The following is a 15,018-nucleotide window of genomic DNA, read 5'->3' as shown; positions in this document are numbered from 1 at the left end:
GGTTGAGCGCTAGTCTGCAATGACTGTGGTTGGTTAAGGGCAGAAAGTTTTATCTTATTTTCTCCACTGCATCCCTCACAGTTTAATTTAAACATTAAGTTCATGCTGGCAGAGTACCTTTCTGATACATCAATTCCCTGAGCCTATCTATGGGATTTATGTGGTCCCAGTTACCAGTGTCTGAGCACTTCATAATCTTTAATGTATATATCCTTACAATATCCTTGTCAGATAGGGAAGTAATATCTCCATTTTACAGACTAGGAACTGAGAAACACATGGTAAAATGTTCAAAAGCTCCTAAATCCTATTTTCAAAAGTAACTTGCGATGGGATTAGGCTTCCACATGCTTAAATCACTCTTGAAAATGGCGCTTTTGAACATTTTATCCAGAGAGACTAAATGATTTCCCAAGGTGGCACAAAGAGTTCTGTGGCAGAGAATGGAACTGAATGCAGGTCTCAGGTCCAAGCTAGCTCCTTAATCATTGCACCATCTCTAACTGCCTCTTTACTTTGCTTAGCCAGGCTATACTGAAGTGGATGCATAACTCAAGCTAAGATTTGCCAAGATGGATTCAAGACGTGTCAAGGTAATTGCAAACTGCTGTGGATGTGGGTCTATTTCTGGGCTGAAATGAAAAACTTGTGCTCATGTTTGTGACATTTTGCTTTTGCCACCAGATACAGTGAACTGGGCTTAACCAACAAACCAGTAGCATCACCATCCTGTCTTTACCTCAACAATACAACTAACTTCCCATCACTAACTTCTGCTGTGGCATGAGAATAGTCAGGGGGGAGGGAGAGGAGAGATTCCTCCCTGTTTTTGGCACTTAGGATGTATTGCTAATTCCCTTCTTGTTCTGTTTTTTTTTTTTTTACACACAAAAATGTCAGGCTTCTCAACTTCCACTTCCAATTTCAGATTCCAAGACTGGGATATATATAAAACCTGGACTATCACCAAAGCTCTTGCTTATGCCTGATCCAAATCCCCCTGAAGCAAATGGGAGGCCTTTCTCATTTACTTCAATGGGATTTGCATTAGGTCCATTAACTTCCACTGACGTCAACTGCAACTGCAACTGCAGGGATGAGGGCATTTAACACCTTGCAGGATTGACTGCCTAACATTTTGAGGACTCTGAAACTAACCCATATTCCATTTATTTGTGGCAGTTATGGGCCACATATAGCAATGTTTCTAAAAAGTATTTTCCCTTTTAGTTACTGTGGTACAGTTCTCTACAAACTGCAATATGTATATACTTATTTTTGCTGTTTCCCCATTTCCATAGTTGGTTCACATCTAAAGCAAACCCCAAAAACAAAACAAAATTAATAATGACAAAAGTTCTTTCACTCCATCCAGCGTCAGCTATAATTAAAAAAATAATCTTTAAGGACTAAAAAATCCCGCACTTAACTGTTCTGTTTTACTTACCTTCTTTTCTTTAGGTCTTCACTTACTCTCTTGACACAGATACACAAATAATGTACCAAATCTCCAATAAAAGAGGGCTATTTGGGGCCATAATCAATGTTTCTTCTGCCCCCCATCTTCAATTCACTTCAACTCACAGAGAAGTACTTTAAAAGTTGTTTTACGGCTCATTTCAAAATGCCCAAGGGAAAATGCTTCAAAGTGCTCTTTCTGGACTCGGTCTTTGCTTTCCCTTCATCTGTGATGTTTAACACTCCATTCATGCAGCAACCACATTCTGTGATGATGCAGTGTTCCACTTATGAATGGCTTTGCTTTTTATTGACCTTGTAGTGCCTTTGCTTGTTTGTTTTTTTAAATTTCATTCTTCATGACATAGCTAATAAGTCAATGTTATTAAGCGAATCAAACTGGATCGAAGGGCCTTTTTTATTTTTTTGAGCAAGGTGCTCCAGATTCCTGGCCAGTTTGCCACATACCTTTCATACAGTTTTCATATGCTGTGATGGGGGAGAGGGATGTTAACTGATCTTACATTTAACACCACACCTAATACAAAAAAATCAACCTACAGTGTCCTTCCTATATAGGAAATCAGCAAGGATATTTCTGAGCTCTGGGAGAAAGGAAAATGCATTATGGACTATAGAAGGGAGAGAGGCAAAATGGCCACAGCTAAAAATCACCTGGCAAAAAACAGGGGCTGGGAATGAGGGGGGGGAGGGGGAAGAAGCAGAAGCATCGCTAACCTGAGCCATGTGTAATATCAAAAACATGTTCTCACCAGCCAACTCATCTATGTTTTGTAAGACAGTGCCATGCCGTGGACACTCTGTTTCTTTGCTATTGCACTCTGCAGTCTCTGCAGGTACAGTAGGCCTGTTTCCTGACCCAGTTTCCTCACCAATCTCTATTTAGCTCTACGCTAGTGATGCTCCTGGCATGACAATCAGATGCTGCAGCCTGCAGTGCAGTTCGTTATAACACATTCGCAGCTCCTGGTAAATTCAGTGGAAAAGTACTATATCCACGGAGTCTATTTAAGCTGAAGTCATTTTCATAAACTTATTTTACATCAAATACAAAAAATAAAATGTTCCCAGCAGATTAAGAACATTCCTATTTTAATCGTGTAAATCTCCTGCAAATATATACACAGTATACTCAAATGATCCTTTCTGCTCAATATCTGTGAAAGGAAGGCTGGTAAAGCCATAAGCATTGGTATCTCTTCTCTGAACCAGCTAATGAGTTCTATAACTTAAAACACTACAGCCAGAGCACAATTTCTCCTCCTTTCATTTACTTGTCATTACAGAAGGGTTCCACCAAGGAAAACTGCAACCCTAATCCTACTGCAGTATTTAAGATTAGGTACTTAAGTACCCTGTAGTCAAACCTGACCTCAGGCGCGCGCGCACACACACCTTACCTCTTATTAACTTCAGCGATAATTGCACACATACACATCTGAGGGCAGAATCTGATCCACCACATTTATCTCACTGTGTCAATATATATCTAACAATGAAGACTATTCTGGTTCTGAGGTTATATTGTGCTGTACTGCAACACAGTGGGGTCACAGTAGTCAGAGATGGAATCAAACAGTCCACTTCTCTGTAAAGACAGGGAACAGTCCCTAGTCCTAGGAGTCGTCCAATAGAAAATTGACACTATACTAGATCTTAGCCAAAAGAGCCCAATACTATGGCAGTATTCCGTTATAATAATGGTAATACCTTGTACTTCCATAATGCCTTCCCTCTGAGGATCCCAAAGACCTTTTCCAGACTTCAGTGAATTTAGTCTCACAACACCCTTGTAAAGAACATTATCTTTTATCTTTGACAGTTGGGGAAACTGAGGTATGGAGAATATACGTGTCTTAAATTACTCTTCACAGAGACAGGAATAAAAACCAGATTGCCTGATTTACATTCTTTCACGTTAACCACAAAATCATGGGATATTATCAGGGGTAATTTGAAGTAAGATACTTGGTGGGATATATTTTTCTCTTGCTTCGCTCATACCCTTACAAACAAAATTACAGTTGTTTACAGTACTAATGCTATTTTGTTTTAACTCCCTTTCCCATGAATAGAAATGCAGAGAGTCCAAAAGAAGAACATATTCTAATATTTACAGTAGAGAGGCTGGGGACAGGTATTTGTACCTGGTAGTGTGGGCCCCTTCTGAGGGCCCTAAACACCACTTTGACGCCTCCTTTTTGTTAAGGGGGGAGGGATAGCTCAGTGGTTTGAGCACTGGCCTGCTAAACTCAGGGTTGTGAGCTCAATCTCAAGGGGGCCATTTAGGGATCTGGTGCAAAAATCTGCCTGGGGATTGGTCCTGCTTTGAGCAGGGGTTTGGACTAGATGACCTCCTGAGGTCCCTTCCAACCCTGATATTCTATGATTCTACATTTAGCATTGACCATAATAAAAAGAAAGCATTAAGTAGAAGGAAACTGTAGTAATGTTGAATAGTTGCTTAAGGGGACACACTTTGGGCCAATGGATTTACACTCCTACCCCTTAACACCAGCTAATCATCTGGTCCATGGGGGAGAAAATGAGAGCCTCTGTTTTTTATTAGCAGTTATTCATAAGCAGTCCCACTGACTTCAATGGAAGTACTCCAGGAAACGACTGTTCACCACTGCATGAACAGGGCCTTTAGCAAAGGTTTACATATTAAAGTGCAATAGGTTTGGTTTGATTGAGGAAAGGTTCTTGTAAAATCTTTGTAGCTTGAGATAAGCAATAGAAACCAGCAGTCACTGATATCTGTATTATTGTAATTGCACTAATTTACTGAATCAAAACTCACAGTTCCAAAAATGGACTCTGAAGTTCTTATGCAAAATTTCTGCAACAACTAGTCTCATTATCCATTAAGAGAGGTGATACCAGCCAATGGCAAGAGAAAACAAAATTAAACATCCATCAGAATGTGCAATACATCCAGATTGCATACCACAGGCACCTACAAGACATGAGTCATTATTATAATGTACAATATAATTGCATTTCATCATTCACTGCCCTGACCCAATGATGACCCTCATCTTGAGGCAGAAGAGATAATCCACACTGGCATCTTTATCAATAAGGAATTTGGCAGCCCATGTATTTTATATGCAGTATAATCCTTTAATCTGATGGATCTGGAGACATGCAAAATAGGAGGAATTTTACATAAGAAATTTGCTGTTGATTATTCCTCTTATCTACCAGTTGCCACTACTACCATTAATAATTAACGTTCCATCTCCTACAAAGAAAAGAGTCCTCCACCTAGGGCTAGACTTTGCCACTCTTACTTCAAATAAGCAGTACTTTACTCTGCAAGAAGGCCCTTTATTTCAGGTCAGATTAACGTCAATTAATTTAAACTTTTCATGGAGTAAGCTACTACTCAACCTCATTAATGGCAACAGAATAATGAGACCTAAGTTTTTACTGAGGGCTGGATTCTCCAGTTTGGTAAGGCCACATTGAACTGAGCAAATTCCACCTGCACAGGAATCTCTCAGCCAATAAAAGCCAGTGGACATGGTTTTGCTGCCTCGCCACATAAGAGGAGGAAAGAGGCATGTCAGAGGTGTCCCAATGACTGAGTGTGGGTGTTTTGCAGAGCAATGTTCCTCTATGCCCAGTTCTCTCAATGCTTTAACGTATGCGGGGGTCAGGTAGGACCAGGGAGTTGCAACCAGTTCTCTGCAACCCACTTCTCCACTCTGTCTGAGCAGAGCATCAAGCCCTCAGTACTTATTCAGGCAATGGGAATTTTGCCTGAAATAGACTTCAGGATTTAGGTGAAAAAAAGTTTTCATCGGAATACAGGAATTGCCATACTGGATCAAGCTTGTGCTCCATCTAGTCCAGTACCAAGTGCTTCAGAGGCAGGTGCAAGAAACCCTACAGTAGGTAGTTCCAGAATAATCTGCCCACAGGGAAAGTTTCTCCTTAACCCCCATTAGTTAGGGGTTGGCTGATGCCCTTAAGCATGAAAGCTTATCCCCCTTTCAAAGTTCTTGGAGTTTGTTTTTATTACTACCTACTGTAACTCTGGATGTTCTTGTTATTCATAAAATGTCCAACCCTTTACTGAATCCTTCTAAGCTCCTGTCCTCACTGATACCTTTCACTTTATTAAAATTCCTCTCATCACTCTGAACCTTTATTTTGTTAACTAAACCCCTCTTGGAATCCATGGATCTACTCTGAATTGTTCCCTCTCTCCCCCCTAAAGCATTTGGTGATAAAAGTAAAATAGATTCTATCTATACAGAGAACTATCCTAACAAATAGATTACTGGCAAAAGGAATTGCTTAGATGGAAATGCAATCTAAGATGCCTTCATTAAATTGTTTCTTAGTCGTAGAGTTCTAAATTAGAGTAAGAGGAAAAACAGTGGTTTCATCTGTTACATTCAATCTTACTACACTCAGTAAGAAGACTATTTAATGGTTCATTCTGAAATTCCACTCTGCCCATGGGAGTGGGATCTCAGTTTATTTAGCAACATGGCAAGTTTCCAGTTCTTGGCAGGATGGTTGTTTTCTTTCATGAATCAGCAACTGTCCATCATGCTGGCAAAGAAAATCCACCTCATGCTGCTATGCAGTGTGCATGTGTATATATTATATTATACACACACACACTCACGCTCTCAAAACAAGGAGAAGACACCTAGAGACAAAGTTATTTTAGTCATTTTTAGCAGTCATGGCTTGCTGTTCTGATACTGCAGTGAGGGGAGGAACACAGGAACTTCCATCCTGGATCAGTCCAGTGGTCCATCTAATCCACGACCCTGTTACAACAGTGGCCAGCTCCAGGTGAGAAGACTCCATAATGGACGATTAACCTGAGGAGGTATAGCTGCTGTTTAAGTCTAGCTGTTTTCACATTTTCAGATGATTTGTGTCAACAAACGTGTACAGAGAACAAAAAAAAATAAAGTTATTTTCTAAACATCTTCTTTAAAGATATCCTAGAATTTTAACACCTGTCTAAAATATGGATGGAACTTCTAAACATTGCAGCTGGACTTACATCAAGGTTGTTTCATTAGAATGCCTTATACCAATAACACTTTGGCAAATGAAGTGTGCTCACAAAGAATATACAAAGGAATGGTGCATAATAATTATTCCTCATTTAATTCCTTCTTTGTCTACTTCTCTACCTAATACTCTGGAGATTGCAATATTCTGACAGTACAGCCATGCTAATGTCAAGTACTGATGAAGAGATATTTGTCAGTTCAACAGTGCCAATTTTTAAAATAGTCTGGAGGATAACCATCAAGATGAGAAATCCACTCACAAATTTTGATTCTATTTTTCCAAAGTCAAGGTGCAGGAATCAAACGAATTTCTCCACTGAAGCAGAATCTAATCTTACTGTTTTTCTTAATTGTAAAATTGCAAACTACTGCTAAAGTGGATCACCCTGTAAAAAATGTGATGCTTTTTGTAATAGTTTTATTTATAATTATATGTACTGTATGTTGCATGTTTATTAAACTGCAGCTATATCCTCCACATAACCTGAACATCATAACAGTTAGTTCTGGAAGACAATATATTCATGTTTTGAGGTTGTTGCTCATAATAAATTGGTTCTGTAAAATATAATTATTTCTTGCAACATTATTTCGGCACATGGACTGAAGTTCATTCAGTGAATTACAGGACAAGTTATCAAATTATAACAGTATAATTTAAAGCTATATAGTTTTTAATTTAAAATATATTATTTATTATTGAAATATTAGTCTCACACAGGTGATTTATGATCGCTCAGTACAGAGATAATTTTAAAGGCTTTGTTAGCAGCCAATTGCTTCAACTTACATGTAAATTAACATGCTCTGCATTTCTTCATTAGTTGGGATTTACTGCAGTCTGTCAACCATCTGTAATGTCTTACAGTCAGTTCTTCACTCAGAGTGCAAATGTTGACAGCACAATATATCTCTGTTTGAATACAGCATGACAATACTATAACTAGCATGAAGACACAGTCTAGCTCTACCCTTTAACCCAGTCTCTACAGTAATTGGATGTACTAACCTGCTTCTGATTCTTACCCAACTACTGTACTTGACACAATTCTGAGGACAAGAATGGGTGAGATTCTGCGCTGCATCTTTGAGGGTCTGTCTAAACTGGAATCAAAGGTGTGACTGCAGCACACGTACATATTACTCCTGAGGGCATTCTGCGCCAAAAATATATTAATTCTGCACCAAAAAAATATTAAATGTGTGCACAATATTTTACAATTCTGCAAATTTTATTTGTCAAATAAATGTGGAGGCTCCAGCATGGCACTGGGGAGCACAGGCCACTGGCTGCACAGAGGTGGGAGATCACTGTCTGGGTGATGGAGGGATAAAGCTTGGCAGGGGGTTCTGGGTGTGGCAGGCTCAGTGGGGGTCCAGATGCTTGGAGGAGTGGGGCTTGGTGGGGTGGGAATCCTGGTGCGGGGGAAGTGGGGCTCATTGGGGGGGGGAGTTTCTGAGTATGGGGGTGAAGCTTGGTGGGAGGGTCTGGATGGACAGGGGTTGGGCGGATGAGGGAGCAGCTCCCTGTACAGGGATCCCACTCCCTGCAGCTAAGGAGCAATGGGTGAAGGAAGCGGGGGACTGGGGAGTTTGCAGAGCTTCCGACAACTGGGGGAGAAATCTGGGCGTATGTCTGACCCAGGCCCAGATGCTGCGCAGGCTAAGAGGAAGTCCCCTTCTCCCCAGTCCTGCCAGGACAAGCAGCTGAGCCCAGCGCAGGGTAGGAGCCACCCGCTGTGTCTTCCCCAGTCCTGCCCCCTTCCCCACAGTCATTTACCTCTCTGCCGACTGCCCTGGGCACCCAAAACATACTGCTGTGGAGGGCTGCATGACCGCTCTTGTGGCTTCCCTTTGTTTCCCCATGAGAAAGTCATTTTTCTGCAGGGAAGCAAAGAAATATGCAGGGGGACATATATTCTGTGCATGTGCTGTGGCGCAGAATTCCCCCAGGAGTAACATATGCCTGAGGAAGCTTTGCTCTAGCCAGCTCGAGTAACAATACCAGTGAAGCAGTAACATTAGCTAATCACTTGAGTACATACCCAGGGTCCTGGTTGGGTTCTGGAGCTGCTGTGGCTTTACTGTCATTGTTATTTGAACTAGCTAGATCAAAGCTAGCTCAGGTGCATCCACATGTGTTGCAATCATGCCTCTGATTACAGCATTAGACACACCCTAAGAGACTGTAAACCACCTTTGTGCCCTCCAAATTCTGGGCTGCTCCAGGGGCTGCAGAAGCTCCCAGCATAATTTAAACAGCCCTTAAGACCTAAGTTATGGCAACCACCCAGGACTGCCCTATGGGCAGTGGCACTGCCAAGAATCTCCACAGTACTGTATGCAGCAGCTCTGATCCCAGCAGAGATCTCCCTTCCCAAGATCTTGCAAGGGGGTTCTCAAGAGGCAATCTTACAGATGTTTCCACAGTGCCTGCACAAGGGGAAACACCTTCACTCCCTTCCTGTTCGGATATAAGGCTTTTAGGGTCTCTTTATGCTGCTCCAGCCCTTTTATACATCGCAAAGGGACCAGAGAATGGGAGACAGTCTCAATCTGTGAGTTTAGCTACTTTACTAGTCTGGGTGGCACTCACTGAACAATCTTAAAGTTTAAGGACAACGCACAGTGCTCCTTTAAGAGGGTATCCATTGGAATAAAAATGTCATGGTAAGGACACTGTAACTTGCTGTATCAGCCTCTCTTTTGGAAAATCGAGAGAGAGAGAGAGAGAGAGAAGCTATATCTTACATTTAAAAATGCAGAGCCTCATTTAACTAGGAAAGGCAAAACAATGGATATGCTAAATGTTACTTGTTAATTATTAACCAAGTCTGAATTAACTCTAAATGTAAAGCACTGGAGACCACAAAAATTACTCAAGTTCTGCATTAGCTGTCCAAGACAAAAGCTTCTTCTTCCAAACATGGCTTTTTATTGTAGCCAGTGGTCTTCCTACACTTCTAAATATCCCACTGGAGAGGATTTAACTCATCAAGTGTAAGTTCTCCTATATGCAGCTAATATCTTTTCACTTCAGCCTTTTATTTCCAGGATAAGTACCACAAAGATCTATACAAGTTACCCTTCCCTTTAGGGGCCTGATATCCTTGCCACCTAGGGAAAAAGACCTTTGCCAGGTCAATACAGCAAGAACCATCCCCTAATTTGTGGTGTCGGGACCTGAAACTCAGTCTTTGGAAGTAAAATCAATTACAGGTTTCAAAAGGGCATTTTTCCTAAATATGTTATCATGGAATTATCAACAAATCTCTGAATGAAGAGCACATGGGGCAGACTAGGTATTAACTTAAAATGACTATCCTTGAAGGAGATGATGTGGAAATGAAAGTAAAGCAAATATGAACAGAATTCACTGAAGCTCACCTGCAGTAGAAAAGTAGACAGTATTACCAGTGTTTAGACAGAATGGAAGTTTGCCATCTTACACACACTAAGATATTTAAATGCAAATGAGACAACAAGAAAAGAGGTTAAAAAGGACGATGTGAGAGACAAGTTAGAATAGCTGTAATGGTGAAGTACAAACAATACACTTCTTTCTGCAGACTTCAAAATACTTATTTCATAGTAACCTCTCTAAGCTATAGGCTGTAACATGACTTCCATTATATGGCTTAATTTGCCTCTTGCCAACCCTATATCCACCTTCTTAAAATTCCTATAATCCATGTCAAATTTTAGTGATGGGCTCTGTCATAACTATAAAGGGAAGGGTAACAGCTGTCCTGTGTACAGTACTATAAAATCCCTCCTGGCCAGAGACTCCAAAATCCTTTTCCCTGTAAAGGGTTAAGAAGCTCAGGTAACCTGGCTGGCATCTGACCTAAAGGACCAATAAGGGGACAAGATACTTTCAAATCTTGGGGGAGGAAGGCTTTTGTTTGTGTTCTTTGTTTGGGAGTGTGTTCGTTCTAGGGACTGAGAGGGACCAGACATCAATCCAGGTTCTCCACATCTTTCTAAACAAGTCTCTCCTATTTCAAACTTGTAAGTAAATAGCCAGGCAAGGCGTCTTAGTTTTCCTTTGTTTTCTCAACTTGTAAATGTACCTTTTACTAGAGTGTTTATCTTTGTTTGCTGTACTTTGAACCTAAGACTAGAGGGGAGTCCTCTGAGCTCTTTAAGTTTGATTACCCTGTAAGGTTAATTTCCATACTGATTTTACAGAGATGATTTTTACTTTTGTCTTTAATTAAAAGCCTTCTTTTTAAGAACCTGATTGATTTTTCCTTGTTTTTAAGATCCAAGGGGTTTGGATCTTGATTCACCAGGAGTTGGTGGGAGGAAGGAGGGGGGATGGTTAATTTCTCCTTGTTTTAGATCCAAGGGGTTTGGATCTTGATTCACCAGGAGTTGGTGAGAGGAAGGAGGGGAATGGTTAATTTCTCCTTGTTTTAGATCCAAGGGGTTGGATCTGTATTCACCAGGAGTTGGTGGGAGGAAGGAGGGGAATGGTTAATTTCTCCTTGGTTTAAGATCCAAGGGGTTTGGATCTGTATTCACCAGGAGTTGGTGAAAGGTTTCTCAGGGCTTCCCAGGAAGGGAATCTAATTGGGAAATGGTGGCAGCGGAACCAGAGCTAAGCTGGTAGTTAAGCTTAGAAGTTTTCATGCAGGCCCCTACATTTGTACCCTAAAGTTCAAAGTGGGGATCCAGCCTTGACATGGTGGTAGAGCGGTGGGATCATTTTCAACCCAAAAGCCAGTGAGATTTTTTTTTCCTTCTAGCTGCTTGGAAAGCCGAGCTGGAGGTAGATAGATGCATATCTTATCTCTCCTTGCCTGAAGGCAGAGGTGTTAAGTTTTTTTAACAGGTCCTTTGTTAAGAGAAGTGTTCAAATGGGCAAACAAAGGTAAAGGGAATTTACAAGCTGAATTGTTTTTTTTTTTCTTTTTACATCTTCGGGAGTAGCTAGTTAGAAAGTCTCTGTTAACTCAGCAGCAGCCAGAGCTGAGAGCTTCCCAGTTTCAGTCAACTGCATAGGGGGTGACCCAGCACAAGAAAACAGGAAAATGACTACCAAAGAAGTAGCTAAAAAAATAGAACTGGCCAAACTAGAAGCAGAAGAAAATGAAAGAAAACATCAGAGACTGCTTCAATTAACAAAACTCGAGACAGAGCAGAGAGCAAGAGGAGAGAAAGCCAAAAAGGAGGCCCATGAAAGAGAGATGGAGCTGGAAAAAGCCAAAGAGGAGGCTCACAAGAGAACTATGGAGCTGAAAGAAAAAGAGATGGAGGAAAGAGAAAAAGAAAGGAAGCATGAACTGGAAGTAGCAAAGGCTAAGCAGGATGCACCAGCCAATGCTAACAACCCCTCTCCAGGTACCACTTCCCATCCCAGAAAATTCCCCACCTACAAGGCAGGCGATGATACTGAGGCCTTCTTAGAAAATTTTGAAAGGGCCTGCCTTGGATACAGCATCGCTGCAGACCAGTACATGGTAGAGCTGAGGCCGCAGCTCAGTGGACCCTTAGCAGAGGTGGCGGCTGAAATGCCTAAGGAACACATGAACAGTTATGAACTTTTTAAAAACAAGGCCAGACTCAGAATGGGGCTAACACCCGAGCATGCCCGTCGGCGGTTCAGAGCCCTAAAGTGGAAACCCGATGTGTCATTTACCCGTCATGCCTACCACATTGACAAAAATTGTGATGCCTGGGTATCAGGAGCAAATGTTAAATCTCTGGAAGATCTGCTTTCCCTAGTAAAAATGGAGCAGTTTTTAGAGGGTGTTCCTGAGGAAATAGAAAGGTACATCCTAGATAGGAAGCCCAAAACTGTAACTGAGGCGGGGGAGATTGGAGCCAAATGGGTGGAGGTGGCAGAAAAGAAAAAAACTAGTAGCAGTTGGAGCGAATATCAGAAGGGGCAAGCCGAAACAAAACCTTACCACCGGGGACAACCCAAGGCCCCACCCACATCCCAAGGGAAACCCCAGACGCCTTCTCACCCCACCACACCAGTCTCCACCAACCAACCTCGTCCCAGTGATACCTTAGCAGGGCGATGTTTTAAATGTAATGAACTGGGACATATAAAGGCTCACTGCCCCAAGAACCCCAACCGATTACAGTTCATTACACCCCAATCACCCCAAAGATCCCCAAACCCAGATGCCTCTCTCATACCCTCGGAGCGAAGGGAAACCTTGAGAGTGGGCGGAAAGAAGGTTACCGCCTGGAGGGACACTGGGGCTCAAGTGTCAACTATCCACCAATCCCTAGTGGACCCCAAACTCATCAACCCAGAGGCTACAGTGACAATTCAACCCTTCGTGTCACAGTCTGTAACCTTGCCTACAGCCATGTTGCATGTCCAGTACAAGGGCTGGTCAGGAATGTGGACTTTTGCAGTCTATGACAATTATCCCATTCCCATGCTGCTGGGGGAAGATTTGGCCAACCACGTGAAGCTAGCCAAGAGAGTGGGAATAGTCACCCGCAGCCAGGCTAAGCAAGGTTTCACCCCCATCCCTGTTCCTGAGCCGTCCACCAGGGCCCCGTCTGTGTTACCGGAGACCCAGATAAAGGTGGTGGAACTGGATCCCCTGCCAACGACTGCAACAGCCGTAGTGGATCCAATCCCAGAGACCCAGCCAAAGCCAGTCCCAGAACCGGAACTGGCAACGCAACCAGCACCAGAACCATTGCGAGCCCTGAGTCCAGCGCTTGCAAACCCGTCTACAACTCCAATACCAGAGGGCACCAGCGAGCCTGACCTGGCAGAAACAGCAGATAACCCTACCCAAGAGGCACAGCCAGAGCCTGAGATACCACATAGTGCACCAGCGGACAGTGGATCACAGTCAATGGAAACAGCCCCAGCACCTGCATCGCTTCCAGAGGGACCAAGCCCCAGTCCACAGTCCAAGGAGGAACTGATGTCTCCAGCATCAAGGGAACAGTTCCAGGCCAAGCAGGAAGCAGATGACAGCCTTCAGAAAGCTTGGGCGGCGGCGCGGAGCACCCCACCGCCTCTCAGCTCTTCTAACCGATCCCGGTTTGTTGTAGAACAAGGACTTTTATACAAGGAGACTCTTTCTGGTGGGCACCAGGAAGACTGGCATCCTCAAAGACAGTTGGTAGTTCCCACTAAGTATCGGGTAAAGCTCTTGAGCTTAGCCCATGATCATCCCAGTGGCCATTCTGGGGTGAACAGAACCAAGGACCGGTTGGGGAAGTCCTTCCACTGGGAGGGAATGGGCAAGGACGTTGCTAAATATGTCCGGTCTTGTGAGGTGTGCCAACGAGTGGGAAAGCCCCAAGACCAGGTTAAAGCCCCTCTCCAGCCACTACCCATAATTGAGGTCCCATTTCAGCACGTAGCTGTGGATATTCTGGGTCCTTTCCCAAAGAAGACACCCAGAGGAAAGCAGTACGTACTGACTTTCATGGATTTTGCTACCCGATGGCCGGAAGCAGTACCCTTAAGCAACACCAGGGCTAAAAGTGTGTGCCAGGCATTAACAGACATTTTTGCCAGGGTAGGTTGGCCCTCCGACATCCTTACAGATTCGGGAACTAATTTCCTGGCAGGGACCATGGAAAACCTGTGGGAAGCTCATGGGGTGAATCACTTGGTTGCCACCCCTTACCACCATGAAACCAATGGCCTGGTGGAGAGATTTAATGGAACTTTGGGGGCCATGATACGTAAATTTGTAAATGAACACTCCAATGATTGGGACCTAGTGTTGCAGCAGTTGCTTTTTGCCTACAGGGCTGTACCACATCCCAGTTTAGGGTTTTCACCATTTGAACTTGTGTATGGCCGCGAGGTTAAGGGGCCATTACAGTTGGTGAAGCAGCAATGGGAGGGGTTTACGCCTTCTCCAGGAACTAACATTCTAGACTTTGTAAGCAACCTACAAAGCACCCTCCGACACTCTTTAGCCCTTGCTAAAGAAAACCTAAAGAATGCTCAGGAAGAGCAAAAGGCCTGGTATGATAAACATTCCAGAGAACGGTCCTTCAAAGTAGGAGACCAAGTCATGGTCTTAAAGGCGCTCCAGGCCCATAAAATGGAAGCATCATGGGAAGGACCATTCACGGTCCAGGAGCACCTAGGAGCTGTTAACTATCTCATAGCCTCCCCCACCTCCAACATAAAGCCTAAGGTATACCATGTTAATTCTCTTAAGCCCTTTTATTCCAGAGAATTAAATGTTTGCCAGTTTACAGCCCAGGAAACAGATGACGCGGAGTGGCCTGAAGGTGTCTACTACGAAGGAAAAAAGGATGGTGGCGTGGAAGAGGTGAACCTCTCCACGACCCTTGGACATCTGCAGCGACAGCAGATCAAGGAGCTGTGCACAAGCTTTGCACCAATTTTCTCAGCCACTCCAGGATGGACCGAACCGGCATACCACTCCATTGACACAGGTAATGCTCACCCTATTAGAACCCCACCCTACCGGGAGTCACCTCATGCCAAAACTGCTATACAAAGGGAGATCCAGGACATGCT

General features: G+C 43.2%; 1 protein-coding gene across 5 annotated transcripts in view; it reads right to left on the bottom strand.

Annotated features, from left to right (window-relative positions):
• The window catches only part of SERGEF (secretion regulating guanine nucleotide exchange factor), a 274,310-nt gene that overhangs the window by 149,364 nt on the left and 109,928 nt on the right, over positions 1-15,018 (bottom strand). The window contains exon 10 of one of the 5 annotated variants that reach the window (XM_065592094.1): positions 8,266-8,408. The exons of the other annotated variants lie outside the window; for them this stretch is intronic. Within the exon in view, the coding sequence (XP_065448166.1) occupies positions 8,304-8,408 (105 nt within the window). The 3' untranslated portion in view covers positions 8,266-8,303. Of the gene's footprint in view, positions 1-8,265; positions 8,409-15,018 lie in introns of those variants that run through there. 5 annotated transcript variants of the gene reach the window in all.

This window comes from Chrysemys picta, chromosome 4 (assembly GCF_011386835.1).
Source record: "Chrysemys picta bellii isolate R12L10 chromosome 4, ASM1138683v2, whole genome shotgun sequence".
In the NCBI taxonomy this organism is placed as follows: Eukaryota; Metazoa; Chordata; order Testudines; family Emydidae; genus Chrysemys; species Chrysemys picta.
This window is presented reverse-complemented; position numbering and strand designations above follow the sequence as displayed.